General features: G+C 34.7%; 1 protein-coding gene and 1 pseudogene across 1 annotated transcript; one reads left to right on the top strand and one right to left on the bottom strand.

The window, feature by feature from the left end:
* Positions 1 to 246: 246 nt before the first annotated feature.
* LOC129881961 (UDP-glycosyltransferase 73C4-like) lies at positions 247 to 1838 on the bottom strand (annotated as a pseudogene).
* A 7616-nt stretch (positions 1839 to 9454) lies between these two features.
* LOC129881396 (UDP-glycosyltransferase 73C4-like) lies at positions 9455 to 11191 on the top strand. The gene has a single exon (XM_055955605.1). It carries the CDS (start codon positions 9507 to 9509, stop codon positions 10989 to 10991), a length of 1485 nt encoding a protein of 494 aa, XP_055811580.1. The 5' UTR covers positions 9455 to 9506; the 3' UTR covers positions 10992 to 11191.
* Positions 11192 to 21683: the final 10492 nt, after the last annotated feature.

Here is a 21683-nt window from a genome sequence, read left to right as displayed (position 1 = left end):
GTGCTCTTTTTTGATGCCATATATATACATGTATGCTTAAACTCTAGTGAATTTGAATTGTGATTTAAACCAAAATTGAAGCAACTCAAGGTATAAATTAAAATAATTTTAATATAAGATTCGACACGGTACTTCTTCTACAATATATAACTCGATATTATTAATTTTATTTTAATATAATTAACTAATAATACACGACTTGATTTTGGTGTAAAATCCTACACAAGTAATACTATGCTTTGACCCCTAATTGTTGACTAAATGCATGACATCTTGAATCAACAACTTGATATTCAAGTAAGAAGATCCACTTTCTTGCATTGCCTCCTTTGACATCATTGCTAGTTCCTTTGCTCTTTTTCTTCTTTCTTCAATTTCCACTCCTTCATCCATTAGGTGATCCATTGCTTTCTTGATTTGATCCTTCATAACCAAAACTCTATTCTTCCCTTCAATCTCAATTCGAATTCCAATCTTCAAAACTTTTGCAATTAATGTCTCATTGTAAAATTGTTCAGCAAACATGGGAAAAGTAATCATCGGTATACCACAGGTAACTCCTTCTAAAGTCGAGTTCCATCTACAGTGTGTTAAGAATCCTCCAATTGATGGATGAGATAAGATTAAAAGTTGTGGTGCCCATCCTTTGATAATTATGCCTCTTCCTTTTACCCTATCTTCAAAATTCTCATCACTTAGCCATTTCTCAACTTCTAATGAAACATTTAGTTTCCTAATTATCCATATAAAGGGTACATTTGATGATTCCAAACCTAATCCAGTTTCTTTTATTTGTGAGGATGAAATGTGACAAAGGCTACCAAACAACTATGGTCATTGATAGAAGCATTGTTACCTCTATTAACTATCTCATTTATTTCCTGGTTGAATAATGATACTGGACCAATAAAAAAAAACATTATTCATGATTTTTTTGTATTGATCAATGTACCTTGGCTCCAATTCCTCGAACGTATTAATCAAAGTGCCTTGTGCTAAGTCATGTGACAATTTAAGTTGGTGAATAATACTCTGCATGTCATTAGATCGATTTCCTGTTGTTTCATCAGGTACCTGAGCTTTTCTAATCCTAATCTCTTCAGACAATCCAGGACTCAAAAAAAATATCCGAATTCGAGACAAGGGTTTCTTCCACATTTTCTTGTTGAAGGATGTGAGTACAAATTTAAGAATCTTTGCCGTTCTAGTTGAGTTGTTGAATAAAGGAAGTTAGATTTTCATCAAGGCAGCTTAAGGTGATCGAGAAAGGATAGCAAAACAAGAAATTGTTTGGAACACATACCTAGGAATATTGAATTTGTCAGCCACTTCTTGTGCCCAAGAAATAGCACTTGATGAAATGATACAACTTGGCTTTGTTTCCATTTTTTGAATTAACTCTTCAATTGGTTCTTTTAGTGTCTCACAAGCCAAAATGAATTCTTTATACAATTCCATAGAAGGAAGTGAATCCATATTTTCACATCCTTTAGGCAAACCAAGTTCTTGAGATGGAAAATTAAGGGGAATTAATTGGATCTTAATGTTGGAATTGAAATATTGAGTGACTAATGAGTTGTACCTTTGTGCATTGGCATGAGTTGTGATAATTGAGACATTAACTCCGTGATAGGCTAATAATTTTGCAAAATCATTTAAAGTTATTAAATGGCTTTGGGACAATAGAGGAATTAATAGGAAGTGAAGTTGTTTATCTTGGGATTTAATACAACAATAACAATCCAGTGTAATCCCACAACGTGGGGTATGGGGAGGATAAATTGTACGTAGACCTTACTCCTACCAAGGTAGGACGACTGTTTTCGAGAGATCCTCATCTCAATAAAGCATAAAAAGACGTTAGATAAGGCTAAGAAGTGAAGAGGTCAATAAGTTCAAAGAGATATGATAAGGAAAATAACGGGGCGCTACAAATAAAATAGAGTAATCCAAGTATGGAAAGTACAGAAAGTAATAGATATTAGCAGATATCAGAGAACAAGAAATTATAGTGTGCTAAAGCGTCTACTAATACGATAGACTACCGTAATTATGTACTAGCCTTCTACCCTAATGTGGGTCCTCCACACCCTCCTATATAAGGTCATGTCCTCGGTCAGCTGCAGCTGCGCCATGTCCTGTCTAATCACCTCTCCCCAATACTTCTTCGGCCTACCCCTACCTCTTCTGAAACCATCCACGGCCAACCTCTCACACCTCCTCACTGGGACATCTGGGTCTCTCCTCTTCACATGCCCAAACCATCTCAGTCGTATTTTCTGCATCTTGTCTTCCACCGAGGCCACTCCTACCTTATTCCGAATAGCCTCATTCCTAATTCTGTCGCTCCTGGTATGCCCACACATTTATCTCAACATTCTCATCTCGGCAACTTTCATCTTTTGAACGTGGAAGACCTTAACTGGCCAACACTCCGCCCCCATATAACATAGCCGATCTAACCACCACTTTGTAGAATTTGCCCTTAAGTTGTGGTGGCACCCTCTTGTCACATAGCACACCGGAAATGAGCCTCCATTTCATCCACCCTGTCCCAATACGGTGTGTGACATTCTCGTCAATCTCCCCGCTTTCTTGCATGATAGACCCAAGGTACTTGAAACTACTTTTCTTTTAGATGTCCTAGTCTCCAAGCCTAACTTCCGCGCCAACCTCCTGAGGTGTCTCACTAAATTTGCACTCTAAGTACTTTATCTTGGTCCTACTCAACTTAAACCCTTTAGACTCCAAGGTATGTCTCCAATCCTCTAACTTAGCGTTAACTCCACTATGAGTCTCATCGATCAGAACTACGTCGTCCTCGAAAAGCATACACTATGGCACCTCACCTTGAATTTTTCGTGTCAATTCATCCATCACCAAGGCAAATAAAAATGGACTGAGAGCTGATCCTTGATGCAACCCTATCACAACTGGGAAATGCTCTGAGTCCCCTCCTACTGTCCTTACCCTGGTTTTGTCACCCTCATACATGTCCTTGATCACCCTAATGTACGCCACCGGTACATCTTTAGCCTCCAGACATCTCCACAGTATCTCTCGTGGAACTTTATCGTAAGCCTTTTCTAGGTCAATGAATACCATATGCAAGTCCCTCTTCTTCTTCCTATACTGCTCCACCAGTCTCCTCATAAGATAGATGGCTTCTATAGTTGAGCGTCCTGGCATAAATCCGAATTGGTTCTCTGAAATAGACACTCCTCTCCTCACCCTCATCTCCACCACTCTTTCTCACACTTTCATAGTATGACTTAGAAGCTTGATACCTCTATAGTTGTCGCAGCTCTAGATATCCCCCTTGTTCTTGTATAGGGGGATCATTACGCTCGACCTCCATTCTTCGGGCATCATTGCCGTCTTAAGGATGACATTAAATAGCCTAGTCAGCCACTCCAAACCTACCGAACTCGCGTTCTTCCAATATTCCACAGGAACCTCGTTAGGTCCGATCGCTCTTCCCCAGCGCATCCTACGAACAACACCCTTAACCTCCTCAACCGTAATATTCCTGCAACACCCAAAATTGCGACGCCTCCCTGTATGTTCCAAATCTCTCAACACAATCTCTCTATCCCCTTCTTCATTCAAGAGTTTTTGGAAGTAGGACTGTCATCTCTGTTTAATTAGGGTCTCGTCTACCAATACTTTTCCATGCTCGTCCTTAATGCACTTCACTTGATCCACATCGCGTGCCCTTCTCTCCCGTGCCCTGGCTAACCTGAACACTTTCCTATTCCCGCCTTTCTCTTCTAGTTCAGCGTAAAGGCATTCGAAAGCTGCTATTTTTATCTTGAAATTTAATCATTGTGAATAATCAAAAGTTTGTGTGAAGGTTTTACTTGCACTAGCTTTATTTATAACAAAGTAAATTTAATTATGAATTAGATTGTTGAAATTAGTGGTAGCAAAAATTGAGAAAAGTTATAAATAACTTGACAAAAATTCAAGAGTTATTGTATATGAAATTGGATTATGATTTAGAGAGGTGTAATCTTGTGCACTACCATTTGGGAAAGTATATAATTAGCTTACCAAGGGTGTGTTTGGACATTGATTTTCATACCTTTTTTAATAATAATAATAATAATAATTGATTACACTTTAGAATGATTTTTGGTAAGTTTTTAAAGATGAGTTTTCCAAAAATCAGAAGAAAAGAAATTCATACTCAAAATTTTAACTTTTTCCCTCAGTGAAATGCATGTACATTTTCAATACAAACTGTTCACATTCAATTTTGACCCTTTACAATTTAAAATAGTCATCAAGCCCTCCAATGTCGATATATATATATATATATATATATATATATATATATGGTACACATTACACCACCACCCATTTTCCCACTTTATTAATACATTAATTCTCTGTAGATGGCAGATAACTCCATTCTCCACCTCCCTTTGTTCCCCACACTAATTTCCATTATATAATATATTAATTACAATATCCTATAATCCCACTAACCCATTACAACATAAAAGAGGCACATACTCATTCCCACGTATCCCAATTTCAATTCCTACACTTTCCAGCAACATATCACCGCCCAAACCCTTAATTAATTCTTTGACTCAACTGCCAACATATGCAACATCAACAATTTCCACCCACTACAACATATATTATTACAAAACAATTCATATTTAGACCATTTACACATATTCCTACTATCAAACAAAAATCATAATAGAATTTCAAACGCGTGCGTATGCCTATGCCGTCGTGCGCTCTGTCACATTTTCTTCTTCAAGCATGCCCGACAAACAGTACACTGGAGGGATGTCTTCTCTGATTTTTCTGGTACTTGGCTTCAATTTCGTTGGTTTTTGTTGAAGATTGGGGGGATTATTTTTTTGGGGAATTTCTTTAAGGATATAAAAAGATAAGTTTTGATGGACATACGATTTTTCACAGGGGAAAAAAAGAAAAATCTCTCGAATTTACACAAGTTAACTTTTTTGAGTTGAAAAGATTTTGAATCTGAAGTTTTCAATTCATATTAATTCTCTCCGATGAAGTTCTATTCATTGTGAAAGGATAAGCTTTCAGCTCTCATCTCAGTTCCTGCTCCAAAAGAGGTAACCCCTTTGCTCTCTTTATGGTATTTTTTTTCTTCTTCTTATTTCTTTTCTCATTTGACGTGATATTTTTTATTTTGTGAAGCTCTTAGCTATATGATTATGTTGATGTTGTTCGTTGTCAACTTCCTGGTTTAGTTTAACATTATGTTTTAGTTCTTCTTTTCTGGAATTGAAGTTGACCTTTGTGTTGATAAAGTTATTCTTTTTTGCTGCTGAAGTGTAATTGATTTGAGCATGGATTTTGTTTTCGAAATTGTCTCTATCCAGTTGTTGCATTTCATATCATTCGATGCACTTGAATTTATTTATTTTTGATTAAAATATTTTCTTATTTTTAGCATGATTTGATTTCTCTTAATGTTTCAATTCAGACTTCTTACTACTTAATCTAAAGGAGATTTTGTTCAGTTAAGATCGTCTTAAGATTTGTGGAGGCTTAAATTTTTTCTAACGCATGATTCGTGATTCACTCTAAGCTTGATAGTTTAAGTTGTTATTTTAAAACTCTAAAGTAATTATTTCGCTTCTTGCCTTAATCTCCTTATGCTGAACTTGCGAAATAAGATGAAGAATTATTCTTATTTATTAGTTGTTTTATTTTTTTGTTGTGAATAGTTAACTTAGGTGAATATTAGTTGGCTAGTTGATTTCGTTCTTGTTCAAGTTGCCAGATTATGGCATGTCTTTACTTCCTATCTGTTTAAGCCTTATGCTCGTCTCAAGTTTGGTCTATGTACTCATCTATTCTATTTTTTCGTTTTACCTTGATAACAATTTGAATGTTATCTCGTAATGTCGAATCTAAAGTCACAAATCATTTGCTTGTCATTAGTTTAATAGCCATCTAAATCATGAAGTTATTTGTCGAGTATGATTTATTTGATTTTTGTTTGGTTTTGCATCTTGTGACGATATGCATCTTTTGATTATCACTGTAGTAGTTCAGAATTTTAGAGGATATCTTAATCAAAATATATAAACTATCAGTTTCTCCATTTTTTTATTCTTCCTAGTTATAGTTACTTGCTAAGTTGAAGAAGCAACGGTCAAATATATCCTATTTAGATTACTTAAGTATGTTGTGAAGATTGGGATGATAACTATTTAAGCACTTGTTTACTGTGAACCTTTTGATAGCTAAGTTGTGGTTGTTCTTAGTTATTGTAATGTTAAACTTACTAAATTATTTACTATTTATAATGAAATTGAATTTGGCTTAAAATATGGTATCTGATAATGTTAACTTTGTGTTTGAACCATTTTATTATTACAATGTGTTAATACTTCTCTCATGTGATTAATTTAATGCAAACACGTTTATGGTATCTTAGTGCTCCTACTTGTTGTGTAAATCTAATAATTGTTTGTATGGTTTATTTTCATTATAATATTCTAAATAGTTGTTGATTGAAACACCTAGTTGGTTTCATTAATTAATTAGATTTATAATGATCAAGTATCGTTTATATTTTACTATATTCGAATGTATTGAGTGGTTTAGTCATTTTTCATTCTCTTAAAATGCGTTAGAATAATTCTATATCATGTTACTTAGCAAACATGATTTTATTTTGTTATATGTGATGTTGTCCGAGTCCTTGTGGACTTTCCCCATTCTATGCATTTTCAGAATTAGCCACGGAGGTTCAATTCTCATCATCGAGTTAAACTCGTCATTTGAAAGCACAAATACAAGTGTTGAAGATTGGAATTGGAGTATGCACAGCCGATAAACTAGATATACAGGTGAAAAGCGGACTGTATACACTGATATACAGTGTATATACAATAGTGATATATATGAGATGGGCCAAAAAGTCATTTCAAAAGTTTTACAACTTATTTTGAGATAAATGGGCCAAAGCCCATCTATTTTGGGGCATTTATTTTAGCTAGTTTTAGGACAGGTTCAAATTGGGTTGAAAAAGCCAAAAATGCAGGTAGCCCAACAACTTAGTTCATGCGTACAGAAACTAAGTGTTGGGCCAAATTTTCATATTTTTCATTCATATTTAATTCGGTTTGTAATAATTTATTCACTTGTTTATGTTTATTTATAATTGCTTATACATTAATTTAGTTTGGTTTAACCTAATCGAACTCCCCAAAATTTACCCGAACATCCCTTTTAGGTCATTATTTAAATTTATTTTTTTCTTTTCTTCGAAAATGGTATAAATGTAAATCCTGCACTGATAATCATCTAACATTTATAAAATTTTAAATCATGATTACATATGAGATAAATGTTAAATCATGATTACATATGAGATAAATGTTAAATCATGATTACATATTTCTCGTGAGATTTTCAATTTACAAAAAAAAAATATTTTTAAATCATGAGTTAAAAGATTCATAAACACTTTTCTGAATAATCGTTTAATGAATGACCTTTTTTTTTAATTAATGAATCTTTTGGACCACAATTTGGAAATCATTTTATGTTAAACATTTTAAGAAAATACTACAGCGCAGTCTAAAATTGTGTAGAAGTTGGATAATAGTCTAATGTCTTAAAGTTCAACCAATTATAAATTCATTTAAAAATCAAATTTGGTCAACAGATCCAGCCTACCAATTACTGAACATTCAGCATAGCCACCAAAGGTCAAAAAAGGCAACGATTCTATAAATTTTGTAATATATGTATTTACATTTAATTAGATTCTAATACAAATTTCGAATATGAAATTCAAAAAAGGAATTCAAAATATTCATAGTTATTGTCAAGCTTGGGTATACTAGCGAATGCTTTTGAAAAGATTTGAAGGTAGAAGTCTGTTTTCGTTTAGCTTCGGAAGCTAAATAATGACCCAATTGAGACCGTGGCCACACTTTGATAAAATAGCGATGATGTGGTCAACCTTAGATACGTGGCTCTTCGAAAAAGACAGGCTTTCCTCCAATTGACATGATTAAAATAGATGGCTAGAAAGGTACGAAGTGACTCGACTTTGCAATTTTTGGTTTAGTCTGACTTCGACGAGAAGGAAATGCGAGCATCCCTCCCGACTCGCAATCCTGATTCTATCAGCCACAGTCCCAATCTTTTCTCTCACTAAACCTACTTTTAAAGGAGAGGAAGGAGGCCAAAGTGATTACGTAATGAAAAAACAAAGTGATATGGCAGGATAAACCCATGGTACATCATACTTGGAGACTTTTGAGGACAATATAAAAGGTCTATTTTTTTTTGTTAGAATAATTAATTTAGTGTACGTGTTTTGAACGTGTGAATCATGTCAAATTATCGATCAATATAAAATGTATAAAAGAAAAATAAATTATATTGAAAGATAGATCGATTTTAAACAATATATAAATATTCTTTTCTTTTATTTCAACACCCCCTTCATCCAAATTAATATGGTATTTTTTAAATTTCAAGATTCAAACAAATTTATCTTTGATCATAATTTTTAAATATATCTTTTAAATATTTTAATGTCAAATATTGTGACCTATAGTATTATTTTATATAGTTTCAAATATGTAAATTTTATTTCAAAAACTTGAATATTCGTTCGAATTCTTGATCAAACTTAAACTTTTTAATTTTTAAAATTCGAATCATCTCATGCAAATCGGGATAAAGAGAATATAATGATTCAGATTTGCAAGTTAGTACATAATATTTTAAATGTTTATTTATATATTATGCTTTTAAATTATCATGTCTATAGAGACAAATCAAAGAAATATAGATATGGCCATACCTAAGTGATGGAAGACTTAATTGTCAACATGTTCATCCCTAGCTTCATTGTAAACCCCATTATTTAATTGAGTTTAAACAGCTCATAGTCTAAGATTTTATAATTGAACGTAAAGTTCAAACAATCGTGCTTTTAATATAGTATAAATATAAATTACACTTTAATTTCTTAATTATTGATAAATTATAATTTAAGGCCTTATAATATTTGGTTGTGTATAACCTTCAATTAACTAAAAATTGTGTTTTTAATCCGTATATCTGCAAGAAAAATGTGATATTTAGACTATTCTTTTCTTCAGAACTACAATATCCTCAAATATGAAGTAACGGTACAAAATTTAGCATAAAAATAATTAATTAGAACTTAAATAATTTATTAAATTTATGAAGGTTCATAGATAGAGGGGTATCTAAGAATGCATGTATCAATCAATTGAAGTTTAAATGTACTTAACCAAAATCTCAATGACCAAAATAATTTTTTCCAATATGTGAGGGATTAAAAGTGTTAATTTCCTTTATTTTTATTCCCTTCCCTATTTTTTTGCCATAAGTTAGAATCACTCATTTCATGTGATCTAACCATTACATATCTCAGTAAAATTTTCCTTATTTATAAACTTCATCACTTACCTATTTCCTCATATACTTAGAGCACAATAAAGTTGTCTCAAACAATGGCTTCCTCTTCTTCCCTATCTAAAGAGCTTCATTTTCTATTGGTACCTTTAATGTCTCAAAGTCATATTATACCAATAATAGACTTTGCAAAATTATTAGCCTTTCATGGAGTCAAAATCTCCATTATCACAACACCTCTCAATGCCCAAAAGTACAAATCAATAGTCACACATGCTCTAAAATCTAATCTAAACATCCAATTAATTCCACTTCATTTCCCAAGCCAAGAAGTTGGATTACCTAAAGGATGTGAAAATTTGGACACACTCAATTCACTACAAATGTTTAAAGATTTCCTTTTGGCTAGTGAAATGATGAAAGAACCACTTGAGAAATTGATTCAAGATTTGGAACCAAAGCCAAGTTGTATCATTTCTACTAGTCCTCTCACTTGGACTCAACAAGTTGCTAATAAGTTCAAGATTCCAAGGTATATATTCCAAACTATTTCTTGTTTCACCCTCTATTGTTCTCACATGCTAAATCAAACAAAAATACAAGATACCCTTGTGTTGGATGATGATTCATTCTTGATACCTAATGTCCCACACAAGATTGAGTTCACAAAAGCTCAATTGCCTCAATCTTGTCAAGATATGAACAGTCTTGTGGACCAAATGAAGAAGTTCCAAGATTTGGCAAGAGGTACTTTGATCAATACTTTTGAGGAGTTGGAGCCTTGGTATGTTGATTCATATAAGAAAGTTGTGAACAAAGTATTTTGTGTTGGTCCAGTATCATTGTGTAACAAAGAAATGGACGACATGGTTGATAGAGGAAACAAGACCTCTATTGATGAACATAGTAATTGTTTGAATTGGCTTGATTCTATGAAGCCAAAATCAGTCATTTTTGCTTGTTTTGGTAGCCTATGTCAAATTTCATTATTGCAAATGAAGGAAATTGGATTAGGGTTAGAGTCATCAAATGTACCTTTCATTTGGATAATTAGAGGGCTAAATTTTACATTAGAAGTCGAAAAATGGCTAAGGGATGAAAATTTCGAAGAGAAGGTCAAAGGAAGAGGGATGATTATTCGAGGTTGGGCCCCACAAGTTCTAATATTATCTCATCAGTCTGTTGGAGGATTTCTGACACACTGTGGATGGAATTCAGCACTAGAAGGGATTTCTCGTGGCGTACCAATGACTACTTTTCCTATGTTTGCCGAGCAATTTTATAATGAGAAATTCATCGTAAATATTTTAAAGACCGGGGTTCGAGTTGGTGTTGAAGTGAGTACTACCTCTTGGAATGAAGAGAAGAGTGGAGTGTTGGTTAACAAGGATCAAGTCAAAAAAGCAATAGATCAACTAATGGACAAAGGATTAGAGAGTGAAGAAAGAAGAAAAAGAGCAAAGGAGTTGGCACATATTTCAAAGAAGGCAATAGAAGAAGAAGGTTCTTCATACTTGAATATCAAATTATTGATTGAAGATGTCATGCATGTACTCAAAAATAAAGAGGAAACAAGTGATTGAATAGGATTTGAAGAGTAGTCACAATCATTCACATAAATTTGAATAAATTACTGAAGTTATTAGTAATTTTTTATAAATTTTTTTTGTTAAAAGGACATTATAAAAAATAATAATGCTCTAAAGAGTGGATCCCACATGGATCAATGCAGTTTCTTTTTGGGAGCATTTAATAAAAGTTATTTAATGGATTTTCGATATTACATAGTTTCTAATTTGTTTGCTCAAAAAACTTTGAACAATTTAGAGTTAATATATTTTTTGTTAAAAAAAAATTATTAGATTAAACTTAAGATATATATGAAATTCTAAAAAAGATCAAACTACAAAAATTTATTATACGTGATCTCAAAAAATGAAGTTACCTTGTAGTGATATATGTGAGATGTGACAGTTATATGATGACAAAATGTTATGAGGCAAATTTTAAGGTCCATGACACAGCTTTATGCCAAATTTGGGAAAAAGATAAAAAACAAACAAACACAGAAGTGGTTAAAGTATTGTCCTCAAAGGGCACCAAAAAGTGGTCATGGAACATATATATTATTAGACGAGTATCTCTCAGAAGGCAATCTCTCAGGATAAAATTATATACACATTATTCTTTTCAAATTCAACGTATGAGACTACATTAGATATATTATTATTATTGTGTCCTGTCAAAATACATCATTTAAATTAGAACAGATCAAATAATATTTATCCTTAGTTCCTTTATTTTAATGGTATAGAGCAATATAACTTCTATCACATATAGAATATTAGTTAACCTGTGTGTGTTAGACATGTACAATATATATATATATAAAAGGAATTTAATTTTAGTTTGTAAGTTTGGAATTCTCCTACTTTAATATTCAGAAGAATTAATTGAACTTTTTGCTTTTCACTAAAAGACTTTATAATAGACAAAATTATTATTTATTATTTTTTAAATATATGATAAGAAAAAAAATATATGAAGAATTAATGTGAGAAAGAAGTTCTAAAGTGTGAGTAAAGAAAAAAGAGGAAAATATCGATTATTAAGTACGGTACTAAATTTGATAGAAATTAGAATTCTATCAGGAGTATATTTATTTTTCCAGCACACTTTCAACTTCTCATAGTTTAGGAGTTTTTTTTCCGTGTCTAAAAAATTTTTAAAAAATGAATTATTGCAAAAGTCCAACTCTTTTGTAAATTGTGTTTAAAGCTTGAAATCCCAATTCGATTTGTTGATTCTTCAAATAAAGAGACTAGGTGTCTTCAATTTCCTGCAATTTCAAATATAGATTCTATTTGATCTAGAAATTAAGTTTCTTGATCATCGCTTTAAATATCTATTTTTATAAGATTGTCGAAAAGAATCTCCAAAACTTGATTATTAAGAGAAAAAATATTTTTTTGAAGTTTTATGTATTTAGTTAGGAAAATTGGAAGTGAAACGTTAAGAATACACTTTGATGCTTTGGTGTATATATATTAGTATGCTTAATAATTTCATATTTTTTGTTTTGAGCTTCAATGTGATTATTTATATGTGAAATATCACATTGTTTTTACATGTTATTTTAACCTGTCAGATTGATTAATTTTTGTTAATACAATTTTTTACAAATTTTATATAGTGTCAACGTCTTCGATATGTGGTTGTGATGTGAGGTAAACTTTCTAACAATTAGATAAGATTCTTCTTGATGTTATATGATAATAGACATTTGTGTATTTTTATTTTTTCTTACAAATAATTACAAATTAAGAAATTTTCAGTTACGGTATTATGTTTATTATGTATGTACAATTATCAATGATGTTAATCCTAATTTTCTATCAATGCACAAAAAATTGGAGATTGCATTCAATAGCAATATTGTAGTTCAAGAATACGTCACTCCCGTTTTTACCATTAGTTTTTCAATTTGAAGAGACAATGCAATACATCAACAACAAGACCATCTATAATTTAGTTATTTTTTTAATTTCATCAACTTATCTTATATTAAAATTATCTTTTTAATAATTTAAATATATTTATTTTAATATTTACTTTGCAGAAACACTTAGGGGTGTTTGGTTAATGGTTAGAGTTAAGCGGGGTTTATTTACGCAAGGTTAGTTATACAGGTATTAGTTATGCAAGATTTAGTTATGTAGGGTTTAGTTACGCAAGATTAGTTATACATATATTAGTTACGCAAGATTTAATTATGTAAGGGTTTAGTTAGACAGAGTTTAGTTATGTTGGTCTTATTTAGTTGTGTAGAGATTACATTACACGAATTATTAACTATTGAATATTGAATTTGTTGTAAATTAATATATATTATTTACAAATAAATAAGTAAGCAAATAATATAAATTCTCCCTATTTTTGAATAAAAAATAAAATAAAAGGAATTTCCCCTGTATACTTAAGTGAGAATTCTTTTTTTTTTTTGCTATTTTATTTTTATGTTAATAGCTTATAAAAATAAAATACCATTAATATATTTCAAATATCCTATTTTATATAATGTAAATATTCTATCAATATGTTTCATATATTGTTTTATACATTTTTAGTATACCAAATGTATAAATTATGTATAAATTCACGTCCTAAATAAAATATAATACATGTGAATTAAATATGTGTAATATATTTAATAATAAAGCAACACTGGGGCTATTGGAATTATTCTCAAGTCGTTACGGACGCTACTATGGAAGAATTCAAGAAAATTTGACCCGGACCCCAAGCACCTAAAAAATCCGTGGGCTAACACATAAGAAAAACTGGCAAAATCGCATAATTCCTATTGTGTCGCAAATAAAATGTTCCTCAATCCCTCTAAAGCACCGTCGAGGCTATTCGAGTCGTTCCCCAAGGCGTTACAGATGCTACTATGGAAGAATCCAAAAAAATTCGACAAGGACCCCCGACACCTAAAAAAATCAATGGGCTAACATACACAAAAAATTGGCAAAATCGTTTAATTGCAATTGCATCGCAAAAACAATGCTCCTAAACCCCTCTAAAGCACCGCCGGAGCTACTGAAAGTTTTTCCCAGGTCACTACGAATGTTACTGTGGAAGAATCCAAGAAAATCCAACTCGGACCCTCGGCACCTAAAAAAATTGTGGGCTAACACACACGAAGAACTGATAAAATTGCCTAATTCATGTTGTGTCGCAAATAAAATGCTCCTAAACCCCTCTAAAGCGTCGCAGGGCTACTGGGTCAATCCCAAGTCTTTATGGATGGTACTATGGAAGAATCGAAGAAAATTTGACCCGTACCTCCGACACTTAAAAAATCTGTGGGCTAACACACAAGAAAACTGACAAAATCGCCTAATTACTGTTGCATCGCCAATAAAATACTCTCAAACCCTCTAAAGCATCGTCAGAGCTACTGGAGTTGTTTTCCAAGTCGTTATGGATGCTACTATGGAAGTATCCAAGAAAATTCGACTCGGACCACCTAAAAGATCTGTGGGCTAACACACACGAAAAACTGACAAAATCGCCTAATTCCAGTTACTACGCAAATAAAATGCTCCAAAACTCTTCTAAAGCTCCGTTGGGGCTTTTGGAATTATTTTCTAGATCGTGACGAATGCTACTATGGACGAATCAAAGAAAAATCAACCCGAACTCCAGGTAAATGTTTCTAAACCCCTCCAAAGCATTGTTGGGGCTATTGGAATTATTTCTCAAGTCGTTACGAATGTTACTATGGAAGAATTCAAGAAAATTCGACCCTTACCCTAGGCACCTAAAAAATCTGTGAGCTAACACACACGAAAAACTTGCAAAATCTCCTAATTCTAGTTGCGTCGCAAATAAAATACTCCTAAAATCCTCTAAAGCGTCTTCGGGGCTACTGGAATTATTTCCAGGTCGTTACGGATGCTACTATGGACGAATCCAAGAAAATTTGACTCGTACCCCTGGCACCTAAAAAATCTGTGCGCTTATACATACGAAAAACTGGCAAAATCGTCTAATTCCTGTTGCGTCGCAAATAAAATGCTCTCAATCCCTTCAAAAGCACCGCCGGAGCTAATGTAGTCATTTCCAGATCATTACGCACGCTACTATAGAAGAATCGAAAAAACATTGACTTAGATGAACGACATCTAAAAAATTTGTGGGCTAACACATGAAAAACTGGCAAAATCGCCTAATTTCAATTGTGTCGCCAATAAAATATTCCTAAACCCCTCTAAAGCAGCGTAGGGCTACTAGAATTGTTCCTCAGGTCGTTAAGGATGCTATTATAAAAGAATTCAAGAAAATTTGATCTGTACTCTTAGCACCTAAAAAATATGTGGCTAACACACATGAAAAACTGATAAAATTAACTAATTCCTGTTGCGTTGTAAATAAAATGCTCAAAAGCACCGCCAGGACTACTGGAGTCCTCCCTAGGTTGGTACGGACGCTACTATGAAAGAATTCAAAAAAATTCAACCCGAACCCATCGCATGTAAAAAATTTATGGGCTAACATACACGAAAAACTAGCAAAATCGCTTAATTTCAGCTGCATCGCCAATAAAAGGCGTTTAAACCCCTCTAAAGCAGCGTTGGCGCTACTCAATTATTCCCCAACTCGTTACGAATGATACTATGTAAGAATCCAAGAAAATTCAACTCGTACCATCGGCACCTAAAAATTTTGTGGGCTAACATAGACGAAAAACTGACAAAATCTTCTAATTTATTTTGCGTCGTAAATAAAATGCTCCTCAATAGCTCTAAAGTGTCGTCAGGGTTACTCGAATCGTTCTCCAGGTCGTTACGGATGCTATTATGAAAAAATCCAAAAAAATCTAACTCGGACTCTCGACACTGAAAAAGAATCCGTATACACACACAAAAAATTAGCAAAATCGTCTAATTCCAGTTAAATGCTCCTAAACCTTTCTAAAGCATCGTCGAGGCTACTAGAATTATTTCCTAGGTTGTTACGGATGCTACGATTGAAAGATCCAAGAAAATTTGATGTACCTCTGGCACCTAAAAAATCTGTGGGCTAACACACACGAAAAACTGACAAAATTGCTTAATTTATGTTGTATCGCAAACAAAATACTCATAAATCCCTATAAAGCCCCGCCGGAGCTACTGGAGTCGTTCCTTTGGTTGTTACGGACGGTACTATAAAAGAATCAAAGAAAAATCGACACGGACCCCGGGCACCTAAAAAATCCATGGGCTAATACACACGAAAAACAAACAAAATCGCTTAATTTCTATTGCATCCCCAATAAAATGCTCCTAAACCTTTGTAAAGCCTAGTTGGGGCTACTGGAGTCATTCTTCAGGTCATTACGGACGTTACTATAGAAGAATCCAAGAAAATTTGACCCGTACCTTCGGCACCTAAAAATTCTGTAGGCTAATACACACGAAAAAGTAGCAAAATTGCCTATTTCTTATTGCGTCGCAAATAAAATGCTCCTAAAGCCCTCTAAAACACCACAGGGGCTACTGAAGTCGTTCCCCAAATCGTTACAGATGCTACTATGGAAGAATCTAAGAAAATTCGATCCGAACCCCCGACACCTAAAAAGTCCATAAGCTAACACACAAAAAACTGGCAAAAATCGTCTAATTCTTATTAAGTCACAAATAAAATGCTCGTCAACCACTCCAAAGCGCAATCAAGGCCACTCGAGTCATTTCCCAGGTCATTACGGACGCTACTATAGAAGAATCTAAGAAAATTGGACCCGGGCCTCCGGCACCTAAAAAATCTGTAGGCTAACACACATGAAAAACTAGCAAAATCGCCTAATTTTCGTTGCATCGAAAATAAAATGCTCATAAACCCTCTAAAGCGCCACCGAAGCTACTGGAGTTGTATCCCTAGGTCGTTACGGACACTACAACAGAGGAATCTAAGAAAATTCGACCCGTACCCACAACACCTAAAAATTTGTGGGCTAGCACATACTAAACACTGGAAAAATCACCTAATTGTAGGTGCGTCGCCAATAAAATGTTCTTAAACTCCTCTAAAGCGTCGTCGAAGCTACTAGAGTCATTTCCCAAGTCGTTATAGACGCTACTGTGGAAGAATCCAAGAAATTTCGATCTGAACTCGCGGCACCTAAAAAATTCTTGGGCTAACACATATGAAAAACTGGCAAAATCACCTAATTCTTATTACTTCGATAAATAAAATGCTTCTAAATTTCTCTAAAGAACCCCCCGGGGATACTGGAGTTGTTTCCCAAGTCGTTACATACGCTACTATAGAAGAATCTAAGAAAATTCGATTTGGATTTCCGACACTTGAAAAATTCGTGGGCTAATAGACACTAAAAACTGACAAAATCACCTAATTCAGGTGCGTTGCCAATAAAATGCTCCTAAACCCCTCAAAAGCACCGCTAGGGCTACTAAACTCATTTCCTAGGTCATTACGGAATGTACTATGGAAGAATCATGGAAAATTCAACCCGAAACTCCAGCACCTAAAAAATCCGTAAGCCAACTCACATGAAAAACTGGAAAAATTGCATTCCTATTGCGTTGACAAAAAAAATGCTCCTAAACCCCTCTAAGGCACTGCCGGAGATATTGGAGTCATTCCCCAGATCTTTATTGACACTAATATTAAAGAATCCAAAAATTCAAGAAAATTAGATCCGGACCCCCGGTACTTAAAAAATCTGTGAGCTAACATACACAAAAAACTACCAAAATCACAAAATATCTGTTGCAACGTCTCTAAAATGCTCCTAAACATCGTAGAATCTCCATCAAGGCTACTGGAGTCGTTACACAAGTCATTATGGACCCTACTAAAAAGAATCCAAGATAATTCAATATGGACCTCTGGCACATAAAAACTCTGTGGACTAACATACATGAAAAATTGATAAAATCGCCTATTTCCTATTGCGTTGTCCTTAAAATGCTCTTAAATACCGTAGAATCCTCGTTGGAGCTACTGAAATCGCTCTCAAAGTCGTTACGAACGCTAATAAAGAAGAATCAAAGAAAATTCAACCCAGACCCACAGCACCTAAAAAATTTGTGGGCCTAATTTCTGTTGCGTCTCCCCTAAAATGCTTCTAAACGCCGTTGAATCCCCGTTGGGCTACTGGTGTTGTTCCCCAAGTCGTTATGAATATTATAAAAGAAAAATCCATGAAAATTAGATCCGAAGCCTCGGCACCTAAAAATCTGTAGGCTAACACATGAAAAATAGTTAAAATCGCCTAATTCCTGCCGCGTCACTTCTAAAATGCTCCTAAGCTCCATAAAAGCCCCAACGTGGCTACTGGAGTAGTTCCCCAAGTCGTTATGGATACTACTAAAGAAGAAATCAAGAAGATTCAATCGAAAACCCGATACCCAAAAAAATTATGGCTAACACACACAAAAAACTGGTAAAATTGCCTAATTCCTGTTACGTCGACCCTCAAATGCTCCTAAACGTTGTAAAAGCCATGCAGTGTTACTGGAGTCATTTTCCAGTACGTTACAGACGCTACAAAGGAAGAATCCAAGAAAATTTGACCCGAACCCCCGACATCTAAAAAGTCTGTAGGCTAACACACAAAAAACTAGCAAAATTGCCTAATTATTGTTGCATCACCCCTAAATTACTCCTAAATGCCATAGAAGCCCCGTTGAGGCGACTGCAGTCGTTCTGCAGGTCGTTACGGATGCAACTAAAGAAGAATCTAAGAAAATAATGGTACAAAAAGGCTATTCGATTCATTTTCCAATTCATTACGGATGGTGCAAAGGTAGAATCCAAAAAAAATTCGACCTAGACCCCGGCACCCAAAAAATCTATAGGCTAACACATACGAAAAAATGAAAAAACCACTTAATTCCTGTTGCGTCGCCCTAATATACTCCTAAACTCCGTACAAGCCCTGCTGGGCTGCTAGAGTCGTTCTTTAGGTCGTTACTATCTCTACTAAATAAGGATCCAAGGAAATTCAACTCGGGACCCTAGCACCTAAAAAATCAGTGTGCTAACACATACAAAAAACTAACAAAATTGCTTAATTTCTGTTGCGTTGCCCCTAAAATACTTCTAAATGCCATAGAATGCCCGCTGGGGCTACTACTGTCGTTCCTAGGTCTTTACAGACACTACTACAGAAGAATCCACGAAAATTTGATATGAATTCCCGGTACCTAATATATCTGTTGGCTAACACATAAGAAAAACAGGAAAAATCGTCTAATTTCTATTGCGTTGCTCCTAAAATAGTCCTAAGTTTCGTGGAAGCCCCTCCATAGCTACTGGAGTCATTCTCTGGGTCGTTACGGATGCTAATAAAGAAGAATTCAAAAAATTTGACCCGAATCTCTGACACCAAAAAAATATGTACGATAACACATACAAAAAAGTGGCAAAATTGCCTAATTTCTATTGCGTCGCTTCTAAAATGCTCCTAAGCGTCGTAGAAGCCCCATCGGGGCTATTGGAATCGTTTCTAGGTCGCTACAGATGCTAATAAAGAATAATCCAAGAAAATTTGATTCGAACCCCCGGCACCTAAAAAATCTGTAGGCTAACAAATACGAAAAACTGGTAAAATCACCTAATTCCTATTGCATCATCCCTAAAATGCTCCTAAACGTCGTAAAAGCCCCGCTAGGGCTGCTGTAGTTGTTCTCTAGGTCGTTACAGACGCTACTAAAGATGAATTCAAGAAGATTCGTCCTAGACCCCCGGTGTCCAAAAAATCTATGGGCTAACAAAATTGACAAAATTGTCTAATTATTGTGCGACACCCCTAAATTGCTCCTAAACATCGTAAAAGCCACATCGGGGCTACTAGAGTCGTTCTCCAAGTCGTTATAGACGCTACTAAAGAAGAATCTAAGAAAAATAACCCGGAACCCCAGAACATAAAATATCTAGGGGCTTAACACACACGAAAAACAGGCAAAATCTCCTAATTCCTATTGCGTCGCCCTAAAATAATTCTATACACCGTAGAAACCCCGCTGGGGCTACTGGAGTCATTCCTAGGTTGTTGCGCATGCTACTAAAGAAGAATCCAAAAATATTCGATCCAGACCAACGCCACCTAACAAATTTGTGGTCCAACACACAGTAAAAACTAGCAAAATAGCTTAATTCCTGTTACATCGCCCATAAAAATACTCCTAAATATCGTAGAAACACCGTTAGGGCTACTAGAGTCATTCCCTAGGTCATTAAGAACTCTACTAAAATAGAATCCAAGAAAATTTAACTTAGACCCCCTGTACCTAAAAAATTTGTGTGCTAACACACACGAAAAACTGATAAAATTGCCTAATTTCTATTGTGTCTCCCCTAAAATGCTCCTAAACATCGTAGAAGCCCCACCGAAGCTATTGAAGTCATTTTCCAAGTCGTTACAGACGCTACTAAATAAGAATTCAAGAAAATTCTACCCGGACCCTGACACCTAAAAAATCTGCAGACGAACACACACGAAAAATAGGCAAAATTGTTTAATTTCAGTTTCGTCGCTCATAAAATGTTCCTAAACATCGTAGAAGCCCCACTATGGCTACTTGAGTCATTCCTCAGGTCGTAGAACAAAATTTGACCCTTACCCCTAGCATCTTAAAAATCTATGCACTACCACACACGAAAAACTGATAAAATTATCTAATTCTTATTGCGTCACTCCTAAAATGCTACAAAATATCGTAAAAGCCCTGTCGGGGCTACTACAGTCGTTCCCTACGATGTTAAGGATGCTAATAAAGAAGAATGCCATAAAATTCGACTCAGACCTCCGGCACCTAAAAAATTTGTGGGATAACACAGAGGCAAAATTGGCAAAATCGCCTAATTACTGTTGCGTTACCCCTAAATTAATCCTAAACTTCGTAGAAGCCCCGCGGGGCTACTGGAGTTGTTCCAAAGGTCGTTACGGACGCTACTAAAGAATAATCCAAGAAAATTCAACCTGGACCTCTGGCACCCAAAAAAATCTATGCGCTAAAACACACAAAAACTAACAAAATCGCCTAATTCATTTTGCGTCGCCTCTAAAATGCTCCTAAACGCCGTAGAAGCCCAACTAGGGATAATGGAGTCGTTCCACAGATAGTTATGAATGCTAATAAAGAAGAATCCGAGGAAATTCAACCCAGACCCCCGGCACCTAAAAAATCTGTGGGCTAACTCACACGAAAAACTAGCAAAATCACCAAATTCTTGTTCCGTCGCCACTAAAATATTCATAAACGTCGTAGAAGACCCTCCGGAGCTACTGAAGTCTTTTTTCAGGTCGTTATGGATTCTAAATAAAAAAGAATCCAAGTAAATTCGACCAGGACCTCTGGAACCTATAAAATTTGTGGGCTTACACACACGAAAAAAATGATAAAATAGTCTAATTCCTGTTGTGTCACCCCTAAAATGCTTCTAAATGCCATAAAAGCCCTACGGGGCTACTGGATTCGTTCCCCGAGTCGTTACGAACGCTACTAAAGAAGAATTCAAGAAAATTTGACCCAAACCCCCAGCACTTAAAAATATGTGGGCTAATACACAAGAAAAATAGGCAAAATCACCTAATTCTTATTGCCTCTCCCCTAAGATGCTCTTAAACATCGTAGAAGCTTCGTCAGGGCTACTGGAGTCGTTCTCCAAGTCTGTACCGACGCTACTAAAGAATAATTCCTGTTGTGTCACCCCTAAAATGCTCCTAAATGCCATAGAAGCTCCACGGGGCTACTGGAGTC

The sequence above is a fragment of the Solanum dulcamara genome, chromosome 3, assembly GCF_947179165.1.
Source record: "Solanum dulcamara chromosome 3, daSolDulc1.2, whole genome shotgun sequence".
Lineage (NCBI taxonomy): Eukaryota > Viridiplantae > Streptophyta > Magnoliopsida > Solanales > Solanaceae > Solanum > Solanum dulcamara.
This window is presented reverse-complemented; position numbering and strand designations above follow the sequence as displayed.